This window comes from Eretmochelys imbricata, chromosome 1 (genome assembly GCF_965152235.1).
Source record: "Eretmochelys imbricata isolate rEreImb1 chromosome 1, rEreImb1.hap1, whole genome shotgun sequence".
Classification (NCBI taxonomy): Eukaryota; Metazoa; Chordata; order Testudines; family Cheloniidae; genus Eretmochelys; species Eretmochelys imbricata.
The window spans coordinates 338,596,454-338,611,899 of record NC_135572.1 but is presented as its reverse complement, the minus strand read 5'-3'; the positions used below and the strand labels follow the sequence as shown (position 1 = coordinate 338,611,899).

The 15,446-nt window shown below is 39.4% G+C and overlaps 1 protein-coding gene across 1 annotated transcript in view; it reads right to left on the bottom strand.

Moving 5' to 3' along the window:
* Positions 1 to 379: 379 nt before the first annotated feature.
* CD36 (CD36 molecule (CD36 blood group)) overlaps positions 380 to 15,446 on the bottom strand; it is a 75,291-nt gene continuing 60,224 nt past the window's right edge. Inside the window, exons 7-14 of the mRNA XM_077807871.1 lie at positions 14,523 to 14,569; positions 11,890 to 11,959; positions 9,466 to 9,653; positions 8,511 to 8,629; positions 5,908 to 5,981; positions 2,867 to 2,921; positions 1,552 to 1,711; positions 380 to 510 (exon numbers count right to left, since the gene is read on the bottom strand). Of these exons, the coding sequence (XP_077663997.1) occupies positions 488 to 510; positions 1,552 to 1,711; positions 2,867 to 2,921; positions 5,908 to 5,981; positions 8,511 to 8,629; positions 9,466 to 9,653; positions 11,890 to 11,959; positions 14,523 to 14,569 (736 nt within the window). The 3' untranslated portion in view covers positions 380 to 487. The remainder of the gene's footprint in view (positions 511 to 1,551; positions 1,712 to 2,866; positions 2,922 to 5,907; positions 5,982 to 8,510; positions 8,630 to 9,465; positions 9,654 to 11,889; positions 11,960 to 14,522; positions 14,570 to 15,446) is intronic.

Sequence of the window (15,446 nt, the reverse complement as noted above, 5' to 3'; positions counted from 1 at the left end):
TACTGCAGCAACTTCCACTGCTTGAAGGAATGGGAAAAAGAATAACTTCTAGGGCACTGCATGAGCTTGATGAGGTCACCATCCCACATACTTAGAACCAGAACATCAGCAACTGGCTTTTACTCCTATTCTCACAGTCTCAAGAGAAGCGAACTAGCAAGTTGTATAAATGGCAGAAAGTGGATTGGATTCCAAACTGGATTTCAGTTTTCACCTGCTAATATGCTATTTGTAATAGAGGTTTGTACCATGATAAGTGGTTTCAGAATATGATATTGTTGTGGCCTCTTCAATGAAGTTGTAAAAATGGGCTTTTTGAAACATCAGGTGTTGCTGGTTGAGAAGCTGGATTCTGTACATTCTTCACAGAAAGGAAAGACACGTTCATTCCATAGTGTGTTTATGCGTATAAATGATAACATAAGACCAGATTGTTTTGCCACTGAATTTTACAAACTCCTTGTGTGAAATTTGAAGTAATTATCACCTACAAGTAAACTTCTTTGTTACCTGTAATGGAAAAAGTCAAAAGTTAATGAATCATGTGGCCTACAAAATGGCTATCCCATTTGACCTGAGAGAAAGGTATATTGTGGGAACTGAAAACCTCCTGTTTTATATTATGGGATCCACTGTTCTATACTATGATATGATATTTGTACTCTGATATTATTGATAGACGTTGATGTTATACACTCCCTCGTTTCCTTCAAATCACCCAAAAAATCCCCATCTAAACTCTTATATCAAATCCACTGCCATTATTTGGATTACTCCGCTGTACCTCTTTGTGCATTATAGGACCATGTCCAGCCCTATTCTCCATGGCTACATAGGGCCAAGACCCAGAGAAACTGGTGTGGTTCTGATGTAGAATGGTGATCAGGGAGAATTGGGAACCCTATGGAAGAGATCCATGGATCCTGATCACTCTGCTTAGAGTGGGGGCCTGCACTGCAGTGCACTGGAGGTTTAGGGATTCCAGCAGGGACTTGTTGCTAGGAGATCATGTGGATCTGCAACTGTGTGGCTTCACCTGACATTCTACCAGATAGATGGACAGTGGAGCAGCCAGGGAGGCCATTCTGATCTGTGGAATAGCTCTGGACAACACATACGGTTTTTTTCAGGTCACAGAAGCCCCACTGACTCATTGAAAACAAGACATCACTCTTGGAGTCACCCAATTCCCAAAGTCTTATCTTGCATGAATTTCAATCTGTCAATAGCACCTTGGTTGAATAGGGCTAGGAGCAGAATTTGTAAATGTCAACTGAAAAATGCTGGACCTTTACAAAAGGAAAGACCAGAAGTGAAACTAAAAGGATAAGTGTTGAGGTTGATTGGAATTTAGAATAATTCTTGGGGCTGTAACCGTAGGGTTGCCAATCATCTAGGGTTGTCCTGGAGTCTCCAGGCAGGGCTTAAAGATGAACCTTTCATTAAAGATTATGCCATGTGATGAAACCTCCATCCAACCCTCAGCTGAAGTCATTACTCTAGTGAAGCTCCCATGGAGGGCTGCACAAGTTGCACCAGAAATCTACTTACTTAATTTATTCGATCGGCATATGAAATATGAGACTGTGAACGCTAGGAACATCACACAACCGACTATGATCAGCACCACCTGCAGCAAGTTCAGCAGTTTGACTGGAGAGATCACTTTTGATCTGAACATTGCTGCTTTCTCATCATCAATAGTCGCCGTCTGAAACAGTGCAAGAGCATTAACAGCTGAAGTATGCAAGTCCTTTCTCATGGAACATATGCACATTATAGACAGTGTGATTGCACATAATGTTATCATATACATGGATTTAAGGGCTAGATCCACAAAGGGACTTGGGCCTTGCAATGTTCAGCATTGCAGTGCCGAACTGTTGCCCTGCCACCCAGTGGAATCCACAGCCCTGAGTTAGGTGCCCAGGCTCCCTACACAGTGCCTATGGAGGGATATGCATCTAAGCATGGGATCTGCAAAAGTCAGCTTGAGGAGCAGGAAGGAAATAGGAAATAGCCAATAGGAAATACCGAGTAGTGGGTTTTAAGCTCCTCCCCCTAAGGGTCTTAGGCACCTAAGTCTAGGCGAGAGGGCTAAGTCTAGGAGCCTGTCACTAACTGGGATTCTCAGCTGTGTACCCTCTCCTGGAGAAAAGTGCATAAGCCTAACTTCTGACTTGCAAACAAGTTTTAGCCCAGGGATTAGAGCACTCATCAAGGATGTGGGAGACTTGGGTTCAAGTCTTCTGTCTGCCTGATGTGGAGAAAGTGTTGGTGTTGGTCCTTCTTTGAGCAGGGGATTGTACTAGATGACCTCCTGAGGTCTCTTCCAACCCTAATATTCTATGATTCTAAGGGATTTGGGGAGAAGGGTATCCCCATCTCAGGAGAGTGCCTTAACCACAACCTCCATCACCTCCTCCAGCTCTTTTGTGTAGCTGGAGGCTTGCGCTCAAAATGCCTGCTGGATCGGGCCCCACTAGCGAGACAGGTTGGTTAGCATCTACTTTGATGAACCTGCTGAGGCTCAGGTATGAGATAAGAACCTGAGGCCCTAGACTGAGGTAGCTGTGCTCATGCTCACTGGAAGAAACATAGGCAGCTAGGGAGTTTAGGTGCTTACAGTGTTAGGCAGCAGCTGAGAGGGGTTTTGAGGATGTCAGTGACCCCTCTTGTTGGATTTAGGCACCTAAAGTGGAAGTTAGGTGTCTAACTGCTTTTGTGGCTCTAGCTGTAGATGCCTAATTTCAGGCAAACAAGACTGAAAACTTTGGCTCCGGACTATCTTTTGGTAAATCTCCTAGATTATTTCTAATAAAGCTGAAATAATTAGAATGTTTTAATAGACAGAAAACATACTAACCTCATTCAGCCAAAGAATAGGAAAGATATAGGATCTTGTAAGTTTTGATAAAGCACTGCAACAAATATTGAAATAAAAAATTGAAACAGCCACAACACATTATCTGCACATTGCAGTTTCACATTTTCCATCTAGCAATTTCTCATAACCCTATACTCTACCACTTTGATGAAATTGACGGGCAGTACACTTTGTATGTGTTCAGGTGGCAAACCTCCAGTAAATTCAAACCACAGCATTCCTCTGTAAAAAGTATATAGGTAACTACAGCCATTGGCACCAACTTTTACTTTTCCACCGGGGGTGCTCCACCCCCACTCTGCCCCGAGGCCTGCCCCCACTCCAACTCTTCCCCTAGACTCTTCCTTTGCTCCACTCACCTCTGCCCCACTCCTCCCCCTCCCTGAGGCCCCACCCATCTGCTGCTTGCTGGTCTCTGCCCTCCCCCAATCCCCTCTCCAAGCCGCTAAACATCTGCTGCTGGTGGATGCTGAGCTCCCACTAGTTTTTTTTCGTGGTTGTTCCAGTCCCTGAGCACCCACGGAGTGGGCACCTATGTCTACAGCCATTATGCACACCATCCTCCGTTTAGTACTCTGGGTATGAGAAAGTAACTAGATTGATAATGTCTGTATGATCATCTATATGGTTATAACATAATTGTTTTTCTCCTACCTTGCCCTTCCCAAATCTGTTTTTCAATTCTGTCTATTGTCTTTCATCATATAGTTAGATTACAATCTCTTGTGGGGTGGAAGGTGGCTCTTTGACTGTATTCTAAATGAAATGCACGTACAGTACCTAGATTGCAATAAGGTTTTGATCCCTGATTGACGCCTGTGGCTGCCACCACATATAAATAATAATTATGATAATGTACATGTGTACATACAGTGGATAGATTTAAAAGGTTTCTTCCATTTAAAAAGACTTTACTAGCTGGAAGAATATACTTTATACTCAAAATAGGGACCATGAATGGAACCAGTAGTCTCTTTCAAAATATTAAGCACGTGTGTGTGTATTTATTAGCACTGATTGGGAACTTTTCAACAAATCATTTTTGTCAAAAAATACATATTTGTTGAAAGTGAAACTATTTGTCAAACAATGACAAGTTCAACAAAACAGCTGACTCAAAAAATTTGGTAAAAAAAGTACTGAGATTTTCAAAACATCCTATTTTGACAATATGGAACCAGAAAATTTCCATTTTGGGATTTCAAATAATTTCTTAATTTTACTAAATTTAAAATAAAGGTAAAGAAAAAGGAAAAAAGGTTGGCACTGAAATGAAATTTTTCAAAATTATTGAAGCAAACCATTTTGGATAATCCAAATGAAAACATGTTTTGGATTTTTGTTTTTCAAAAATGTTTGAGATTTCAGTTTTTCATCATATTTCAAGATAAGAAAACATTTGAAGCTTCAAATATTTTTGTCTGATGGGAAATCCATTTCTCACCTAGCCCAAACATTTGTATATATGCATGGACAATAATGGGATCATTCCAAGACTAGTGCATGCGTATATATTTTTTCCATACAGTTTTCAGTCATAATGACTTTTGTTTTAAATTAAGTTAAATAAAACAATGAAGAACAAAAGTAAAGACGCTCTTTGAGAAAGCACACTGTGTGTCTCCTGTGTAATGTGCTGCATCAACAGTTTCACAGTATGGTATCCGTTATCTTTTTCATTGGCACTAGTTTTGGAATGATTATATTATTCACAATCTGAATACACTATATAATTCTGCTTTTGCTTCTCATCTCATTTATTGTTTATAGATTCATAAAATGACTCTAAGTCCTGATACAATGCCCACTGTAGAGTCTTTCCATTGACCTCAGTGGGCATTGGATCAGGCCCCCAGTGCCTGCCAGACATTCCCAAGAAATCTGAAATTTGACTTCTATGTGCAAATGTTGGAGTTGAAGGACATTTTTTAAAAAAATGTAAATATCAGCAATTTTTTTCAATCAAAAATGGAACATTTCATGACATTCACAAATATTTGGCCTTTTTATGAGCTACAGAGCAGGTTGAAATTTTTGGCATTTTGAAATTTCACAAATTGGAAAATATTTAAGATTTTATTTACAAAATTTCACACATTTTATATTTACATTTATTTCTGATTGCAATGGACTTACAAGCTTGTTAGAAAGTGTTCTAATATTTTATTTCAAAAAGCTCCCTTTTGGGTGATAGAAAATACTGAAATGTAGGAAAATAATTAGGGACTTGATCTCGCAAGTTGCAGAGCACTCTGGCCTTAATCCAGCAAAACACTTAAGCATGTGATTCATTTTAAGTACCTGAGTAACCTCACTGAAATCAATAGGACTATTCACATGCTGAAAATTTTGCACATACATGTTTAAATGCATTTGTAGGATCAGGGCCAAAGTATGTATCATCCTGAAGGGCAGGCCCCTAGGTCTCCAGTAACATAATTAAATGATAATTATCAAAGTAAATCGTATTCACTTTGGGCTTGATCAATTATTAAGTTCAGAGCCCAGGAGGGAGGGGAAATCACCAAGTGAATCTTCTTCTGAAGTCTCGGGAAACACTGAGATTAAATATTAACTGCTGTTTTCATTAATAGTAATATTGTGGGTGCAGGTCCTCAACTATTCCTTGTCTCCCCTTACCTCCACCAATTTCCAAGGGACGTTCTAACACTCAGGGATCACTAGGGTATAAGGATACCCTCATCATGTATCCTGTGCCAATTGCTGAGATGTGAGCTGTATAGGAACTACTTCGTTCCTTTATTCTACCCAAGGATTTCCCCAATGCTGGGGCTCTTCAGTGAGTTGGTTTAGGAGTATAAACACATAGATGTCATACTGCAGAACTGAGACACACTGTCATAATACTGTCATTATGAAATGTATATTTAATATTTAGGTTATATTTATTGAAACCCTACTAAGCATTTTTGTAGAGCCAGTCACCCTAATTGCAAAAGGGCTAAAAAACAAAACATTGTACCTATGTTTTAGAAACAAAAGATAGAGAAAACACTTACTCGATTTTTGGTGCTGGCGTCACCAGTAAATTTATTTGCAGCTTTTTGGCAAATCGTAATGTAAACCCAGTGGTCTAAAGCCAGAAAGGTAGAAAAGGAGAAAACACAAAATAAAACAAAATAAACAAAACAACCACAATGAACTGAATGCTCGTGATAGTGGCCACTACAAGCTTAAGTCTGGAATAGGCACATCAGAGAAACTTGAATTAACACTGTTCATGAACTTGTTTACCATTGGGATTACCTCAAGGGGTCAAAGGGTCATTTCATTCTTCATGCCCATTCTGTTCTTGTGTCTTTATTGAGACAACTAGCAAGGTTGCAAATTTAATAGTAGAGCCATTTTCCATCTAAAAATGCTGATCTGATTAATTCAAAATGCTTCACAGGAATATATCAATTTTATCAAAATTTTTGGCAGGAAATAATGGAAATGTTTTGTTTCAATAAAGACAAAATGTTTCATTCTGATAAGGTGAAAACTAGGGCTGGCCAGAAAACAAGAATTCCATTTCATGAAAACTGAGGTTTTGAAATTTCTCTCAGTCTTCATCAAAATGAAAATGAGACCACCCAAATTTTGTAGCCAAAACCAAAAACCAACCAAACAAAACAAAAAAAGAGAGAGAGAGAGAGGCTCTTTGCGCCCAGGATAGTCCCTAGACCTGTGGCCAGGGCACTCACCCACGTTCAAGTCCCTACCTTCTCGGATTTGTATCAAGGACTTGAAACTGCATCTCCCACATCCTAGGGGAGTAAACTGACTACCATGCTATTGACTACTCTGGTCTCACATTCACTCCCCAGAAATCCCACCCTGAACCTGAGAAATGGATACATTGCCATGGAAAGTTTCAGTCCCAATCAAAAAAACATTTTGTCAGAAAATTCCCAACTAGCTCTAGTCTAAATATTTCATTTAGCCTTCAGCATTTTAATGTTTGTTATATTACATAATGTTATAATGTAAAAGCTCAAAACCAAATATTTCTAGATATTTTGTTTTGTGAAAAATTCCAGGATTTCAACTTTCCATCCCGATTCAGGTCAAAACAAATTTTGAAGTCTCAGATTTTCCATGGGGTGGAATTTCCATTTTTTGACCACCTCTAATTAATACCAATTGCAGAGATTGTTTTTGTGAACATCTGTACCTTACGAAGATGCATGAGACTCACAATTACTTTCTCAGACACAGGTTAATCTTAAACTTCATCTTAAAGGTTAAACATTTCGATATTATCTGTTCAGTTTTCCCCCACTTTAACTTGTTTTTTGAATGATTCAGCCAGGCTCCAATCCAGTATAAAAAGTGTTGAATTTGAAAAATTTGAATAGCTGGATTTAAATAATTCAATGGGACTGTTCACATGCTTAAAGTTAAGCACATGCTTTGCGGGACTAGGACCCAAGTGGAGGAAAAATTGAAGCTGATTAAAATCAGATGTTCAACAACAATGTTTATTTAGGGATTTATCACAGCTGCACAGTGTGACAATCAAATGTACTATGGAATCAGATAAACGGGAGGCTTCATTGTTACAGTCATTCACTTGGAAGGCAGAACAGGCTGTACTGCAGTTACTTAGTCAACTTAATTAAACTGTGAGTATAATTTAGATGAGATTTACTACTTAATGAAACCAACAAAATCAAAACATGTTTAAAACACAACAAAAATAGATGAGCTCTGTAAGGGATAACTTAGAGTGGAATATAAAAACTTTGGCTCAAACACAATCTTGTTTCGTGCAAAGTAGAGTAATCTCATTGACTCCAATGGAGTTACACTGATTTACATCAGCTGAAATGTGGCCCCAATAGGTTTTTCACCCACCATGGATGAAATTTTGAAATGTACGGCATACAACTATAAGACCACATGGATGCCACTTTCATCATTGTACATTCTACGTACATCGAACAGCGATCACAGAACCAGACAATGATCATATTTGACACCATAATTCATAGCAAAGATTGTGGTCACCAAACTGTCATACTATGTGGTGTTACATATGGCATATGTTTGCCTAAAAAAGGTCATCTGATCCTATGCTGCTCTACATATCTGTTTATGATGTACAATTGAGTTGGTTTCATGTAGATTGGGAAGTTGAACAGTATTGTGAAGAAACGTTTGTATTTTGTGCTGGAAGAAAGACAGTTTGGCAATTTAGAATGGCAAGTAGCAAGTGTTTAAAAACCATGATCTGTGTAACTTTAATTTATTCTGAGAGCATCTTCAAGTATCCCTTTTTCAGTGAGAGTGTGCAAAAACAGACTCTTTGAACCAACTCTCTCTGAATGTTGATGATCCGTAGAAAATGGACTCTTTGTAAACACCGAAACCTGACTGAGATTTTGCCAAACCAAACTGACCCCAATCTGTCAGCTATAGAGATGACGCAAAATTAACACTTTTATGTGAGTTGCGAAACTTTGGAGGTCAGAATAACATTTGATGGGGTTCTGCAGAACCCAAACACCGAGATATGGGCTCCTCTGATCATATCTGAAATGAATCAGTATTATAACTACACTGCAAAGCAATACTGTGCATGGTTATCAAGAAACAAATACTATAAATGTTGGCTTACAGGCTCTATATCTAAAAAGGTCTCGTGTTCATCCTTATTTGCACTCAATCCTTCAATATTCTCGGACACATCTTCACTTGCATACAGAAAATGGGGAAGTGAAATATACACAGGTTTTCCTATTACAAAAAGACAAGCAAAATGGGAAAGTCAAGTCTTAGTCTGGTTTCTCTTATTGAAGTACCTCACCTGAGGACATTTTATTTATTTATATATAAATAAATATCTATGATATGCACACAAATATACACATTCATTGTGAAGATTTACTAAACCTAAAGCAGAGAGAGATTCTGTAGTGTCTACCATCCTATTGGTATGTAGATAATTTGCAAGAGTAAAATTAATTGCTAATAAAATTACAACATATAGGCCAAATTCCCAGCTGTAAATTTACTCCAGTGGAACTACATTGAGTTAAAACAGCTGCTGCTATCATCCTATATATGCACATACAGTTATCACACCATGTATAGGAGATCTCATGAACACAGGAACTATGAGTGTCCAAAGCTCTTATGCAGTGGATGAAGCTCCTTTTATGCTTCCCCCCACAGAGAAAAGGGATAATTTAGCCCTGAATGTGTAAATGATATTGAAACTTCCATCTCTCTCGCTCTTCCTTATGCATCTCTCACATTTTTATTTTGTGCATTTGTACCATCTCCAAAGCTAGATATATAGCCCCATCACCACAGTCTCTGGGCAGCTCTGAAGCATTCATAAATTTATCTTTACAACATCTCATGAAGGTAAAGAAGTATTCAAATCCCTGTTTAAGGAATCGATGTTTCAGAGAGATTAAGTTATTTGCCCAGGATCACACAGGAAATCTGTGGCAGAGTCAGGAATTGAATCCAAGTCTCTTGAATCACAGTCTAGTACCTTAACCACAAAACCATCTTTCCCCCAGGCCAAATGGCTTGTTTGGATGAGTGACATTTTACTACTCTACCTTCTTTGCAGGTGCTAATATCCAAGACTCCAGATGTTGTGCAATTCTTTGAATGAACCTCTTCTGTGCAGAAGCATTTATTTTCTGGAGTTTCTAATGGAGATGCAAATGCTGCACGAGGAACTGTAAAACGATACAGGGGGATTTCCTTCACAATCCGCTCACTGTCAAATATGCCATAGATAGATCTGAATATAAAAGAGAAATGTTTCATTTGTCTCTAGTTTATATTGTATTTACAGGTGTTTTGGTTGCTAATACGCATTCATGTCTGATGCATTATAAAGACGCCCTACCTTTCTCGTTTTTTAAATGATAAAGTGCTCTTGGCAGCTGCTCGGATGAGTCCAGGCTCCGTTAGCCCTGGATTAGCAGTTTGTGGAACTGCCCAGACTATGAACAAGAGTGCATGACATTTCCAAAAAAGAGACACAGGCAGTGGTGACTTTATAAATCTCAAGAAAAACTTCCTAACTGTAAGAACAATAGGACAATGGAACAAATTGCTGAGGGAAGTCATGAAACCTCCTTCACCGGAGGTTTTCAAAAAGAGGCTGGATAGCCAGCTATCTTGGATGGTTTTGATACAACCCTCTAGGCAGGGTATTAGACTAGATGACCTTTGCAGTCTCTTCTAGCCCCATGGTTCTATGATTCTATTCTATACAATACAGAAACACAGACAACAATATACAGTTAAGAGTAAATGTAGAAACAACTCCTCCCCAGGCAAAGATCTACAGTGCCTGTGGTGTTGGGATGTTTTAAGTCTTTCAGAGTGGTTTCTGCCTGGCTATATACTAGAAAAGTTTTAATGTTATTACTATGTCAGAGGTGTGATTTTTTTTAATGATTTAGTGATACCAGTATGAGCCCTAGTGTGGACGTAGATCTACCAGTATAAAGGTGTCTTATACTTGTAGAACTTATTTCACTTGACAAACTGGAATAAGATATACTGGTATAAACCCTTTTATACTGATATAGCTGCATCCATGCTTGGGGTGGGGGAAGGTGTTACTGGTGTAGTTAAAGCGGCAAAACATTCTAGTGTAGACAAGCCGTTAGAAGAAAGCAGTGTTTTGAGTGTTGCCATGTCCTATATTATGTCAAGCATTGCCTTCCCTGACTGCTAAGACTAGGTCAGAATTTAGGGAGACCCTGTGTGGTACTACTAGAAAGAAACAACTATGATTACTTGATCTGAGAACTAAAGAACCAGACAAGGTCTGTCTGCATCCAACTGCCTGAATGAAGAAACAGTTTCTCTCTTCTTCACCAGGTACGTGAAAAGTCCTTTGCTGTGATTGGCATATTTCAGTTTTGGGGTTCAGACTGCTCCATGATAAGAATTTGATTTATAAACCTTGATCCTTTTTAATGCAACTTTTAAAATAAATGATGCATTTTAAAGACGAAAAAGCTCATTCCCGGCACTGAAAATCAAAGTTGAGCCTGCAAATGTATTACACTTCCGTTCCCTTGAAATCTATTGAGCAGTGTTTGTAACTATCCCACTGGAGTATTCAGGGACATTGTATGGCAACAGCAACAGAAAAGACAGACTGAAAAGAAAAACTGCAAGGAGATTTTTTAAATTTTTATTATGTATTTATTTATTTTGGGTAAAACGTATCATATTCTGAGAGAAAGCAGTTTGGTGTATTTAGCTATGAAGGGTGAAATACACACCCGTACAGATAGCCTATGCATCTGTTAAGCTCCACATAAGCCCTCAGAATAATGCTTAAATACCTCGTGCTAGCCCAACCTGTGGCAGTGAGTCTCAGAGTTGGGTCTGTAGACGGGCTTACAGGACTCATGCTATGGCACCAAAAATATCTGTGTAGACCTTTTGAGCTGACGCTTGGGCTCTGACACTGAGGGTGGTAGGTTTCTGAGCCTGAGCTCCAGCCTGAGCCTAAGTGTCTACACTGCTATTTTTAGCACTGTAGCGCAAGCCCAAGTCTGTAGACCCGGGCTCTGAGACTCACTGCCATGGCTGCTGCTTGTCATGTAAATGCACCCTTATAGGTCAAGTTCTGCAACCCTAATACTGAGTACTACTTGTATGAATAGTCAATGGGCCTGAGTCTCCACTCACATCTACCACTGTAACTCTATGATCTTCAGTGGAGGTATTCCTGAATTACACCAGTGCGAAGGATCAGAGATTCAGAGGCATTGCAACTACTCACTCTTCAGTACAACTAAGGGTGGCAGAATCAGGCTTTAAGTAGCCAATCATGAACACAGCAAATTCATATGGTTAAAACCAAAGATTTGTTTATTGAGTTGCTTCAATGACCTGAGACCAAGCAGAGCAAGTTCAGCAACTGTCTTAAATAGTTTTTCAAAGAACATGATTTTTGGCGAGCACACATAGGAATATGAGCACAATATGGATATCTCCAAGTGTCCTACCTGCAAATATCGGAGGAAAAGAAGTGCAGGATCCGGTCCTTCCTTACAAAAGGAGGAAATGATGCACCATCTGTGGATGAAATAAAATAAGAGCTTAATGCAATTCCACTTTTATGACATGAGATCGTTGATAATGCCACACTCAGCTGTGGTCTTCTCCATATATTTAGAACAAAGAAAGACAAATCTAGGGCTTGCCCACACAAAGTTTTATGCAAGGTAGTGGCCAAGTCTTGTTTTCTATTATAGGCCTAATTTTGGAACCCTCTCTAAAGTCCCTAATAAGTCCTTTAATCTTAAATTTGGCATATATAGTCTGTGGCGAGTAGGCAATATCTTTAACAAAGGTGAGGGTATGTGCCATAGAAGATATGGGGCACAGAAAAGTACTAATTTTGGCTCCCTGCTGCCCAGTAGATTCAGCTCCAGGGTTTATGTAGCTAGAAGGGTTGAGAACTGATTTTCAGAGAGGAACACCTATTGACTTAACTGGAATTATGGATGCTCAGCACTTATAAACATCATAGCCTTAGGCTTTTGAACATGGGTTTCTAACTACATATTGACTCAATATCCACCTCCACCATCCCTCTGAAGATGGCTCCTGCCCAGCAGGATGCTGTAACAAACCTCTAACCAGTTCATTCTCTGGAGCCTGTAACAGCTTCTATTTAGGTTTTATACAGCACCCATCACAGAGTTATAAATGCTTCTCTGGTATCTTAGCATCCTCAGCCTAGATGACAGGAGCAAGGAGATTCTCTTACAGACCATCACTTGACCTCTGTTATCAGCAGGGGCTTTTCTCATACAAGCCCAGATTCCATCCATCCACATGTCTGTGTGCTATTCCTAAATCCTGACAGCCTAGGAAATGGGTTGGCAAAACCTGACTGACTTTCAAATTCTTGGATGAGAATGTTGCCTGTGGTGTTTAATTTAGTTATCCAAACACTTCATTTTATCTCGTAAGGGAAAACCCCTCCACCCCATGATATGAAAGTCCACAAGAGAAGGAGGAATTCTTGCCATACAGAACTCTGATTTGCAGTTGGCCTAGCTGAACATAGTGCTTGTTGTGACAACAAACTGAATATCCACTAAACACTGAGTTGGATCACACAGTGACTACTAGTCATCTCTGGAGGCTGCTAATTTTACTGTTAAAAAGCTTGTTCTTTTGCTAGAGCACTGGGAATTTAAAAGGCAAATATAGAGTCCTTTGACACTTTAATGCAAGCAAGCCTCCTCTTTAAACCAGTTACCAAAGTTACATTTCATTCTAGGATGAGGACAGATTAATAACCATAAAAGGGAGAAAGAAAAAGAATTAGAACAGACACAATCAGTTCAGCTCCATGTCTGGCTACAAAATACTTTTCTTCATTCTCCATCCATATCCTCTCAGATACAATACCTGACTAAGAAGCAGCTCTCACAGGTGTTGACAGGATTTTAGGGTCCTGTTTAATTCTCCAAGGTCATAATCTCTCTTGAACAGCCATTATGAATGTAAATGTAAAATCCTTTTTATTCATCAAGCATGGGTTGATTAACTTCAGTTTATGCCACACCAGAGCCACTGAATCCATTTACCAGAGAATGCATATAGTCTACAGTCTGCAAGCCTGATTTCACCATCGCAAGGAAGGAAGAGCAAAAAAAAAAAGGCCGAGAATGGGGGAAAGGTTCAAGTCAAAGAGGAAAGAGATGAAGAAATGTCCCAGGAGCTAAGAATACTGCTTAACAAATAATCACTAGCACAGACTGCAATGAAGCATCAATCCCTTCTGACTCAGCCTTCATAAGAAGCTTAAGCACTAGTAAGGTGTTATTATGTCTGAATCACTTATGTGTGCTTTACTGTAAGGAGAATGCTCTATTCTAGATAGTATGGTACAGTACAAATAAACCAGCTTGTTTTCACACTCTCTGGCTTAAGACCTATTGGGAAGAGAACTGCAGGTGCACACAACATGCAAGATAAACTGTTCAAAGTTTGTTGTGTCCCCTTGTGCTATTCCTAGTATGGAGTCCCACTGGATTAATTTCTTGGCCCTCTGCTCCTTCCTATCTACCTTCCCCCTTTTGGTCATCTTGGTCTATCTTTAACTTTAGCTATTGCCTTTACAATGACAACGATAACACAACTGTACATACATTTTGACACCTCCATGTCTACCCTTGCTACTTGTTTTGACCAAATGAATTTGTGGCTTCATCTGAACTTCCCTCATCTAAGTGCGTCAAAGAGAGGAATATTGCACATATCCTCCAATGTAACGCTGTATCATCTGTCACCACTCTTTGCTCAGACCCCCTCTTTGCCGCTACTGACCATGTCTATAACACGTTTACTATTGCAAGAGCCTTCTCTATGGCTTCCACAAGCCCAGGCTCACCAGATTGCAACATCTGTAGTATAATACTTTCTCTAGTGTAGTCTTCCGTGAGTGCATTACTTAACTCTTTGTAGCATTTTGGGACTCAGATTGTATTCATATATTACACAAAAAGAAAACTCTGCTGCATTACACTGTGCACACAATTAAAAGGGAAAATACTTTCTGCGGCCCATAGTGCTTTCACTAAGATGGGAATTCTCTTATGAACAGAGAGAGAGATAGACTCACCTGTTCCATTGACCATGTCACACTGGTCAGCCCAGATGGAAAGAGTGCTTTAACGAAAAACAAAAACAGTTTCTGGTCATACCACATACCATGTATTTTTTAATGTAACCTATTTCAACCCAATTAGCTACATAGGCCCTGCTATGTAGTTGCAATCATTCACTGCTGAAGTACAGCCTGTGTAACTGAACAGGGATGCTTTCAAAAGAGAGAAGTCCCCTCCTTGATGCAGGGAGCTGTTGTTTTGGTTTTCAGTTCAGATGCAGAATGTTACAGAGTTAACCACTTCACTTGCTTTTCTCATAGAGGTTTTTGGCCTGAATCTCCTCATAAGAAGAACATAAGAATGGCCATACTGGGTCAGACCAAAGGTCCATGCAGCCCAGTATTCTGTCTACCGACCGTGGCCAATGCCAGGTGCCCCAGAGGGAGTGAACATAACAGGTAATAATCAAGTGATCTCTCTCCTGCCATCCATCTCCACCCTCTGACAAACAGAGGCTAGGGACACCATTCCTTACCTCAGTTACACCATTATAGCTCCACTGACTTTACTGTAACTATTCATGATGTAAGTGTAAGGAGAAAAGGGCTCTGAATTTGTTCTTCCTTTGCATGCTGTTTCCTTTCATCTGAAATAAATGTAATCTAAGCTGAAAAGTGCACATTTTGATCTTTGCAAATAGGGAAACATAATGAAGAAATCTGATGAGATTTCCTGGTTAAGAAGAAAAGCACAAAAGGCTCAGTGGCCACTTATGGAAATAAGAATCCCAGTTTACTGAAATGGAAGTCTTTGAAGTGTAGGTACAAACGTTTCAATAGTATTTTTATTTACATGCTATTGAATCCACCTGTTTCCTAACTCTGGTAGGATATTTGGTAGTGTATAGAGACTTGTCTTAAACAGAGTTCAGGTGAGAT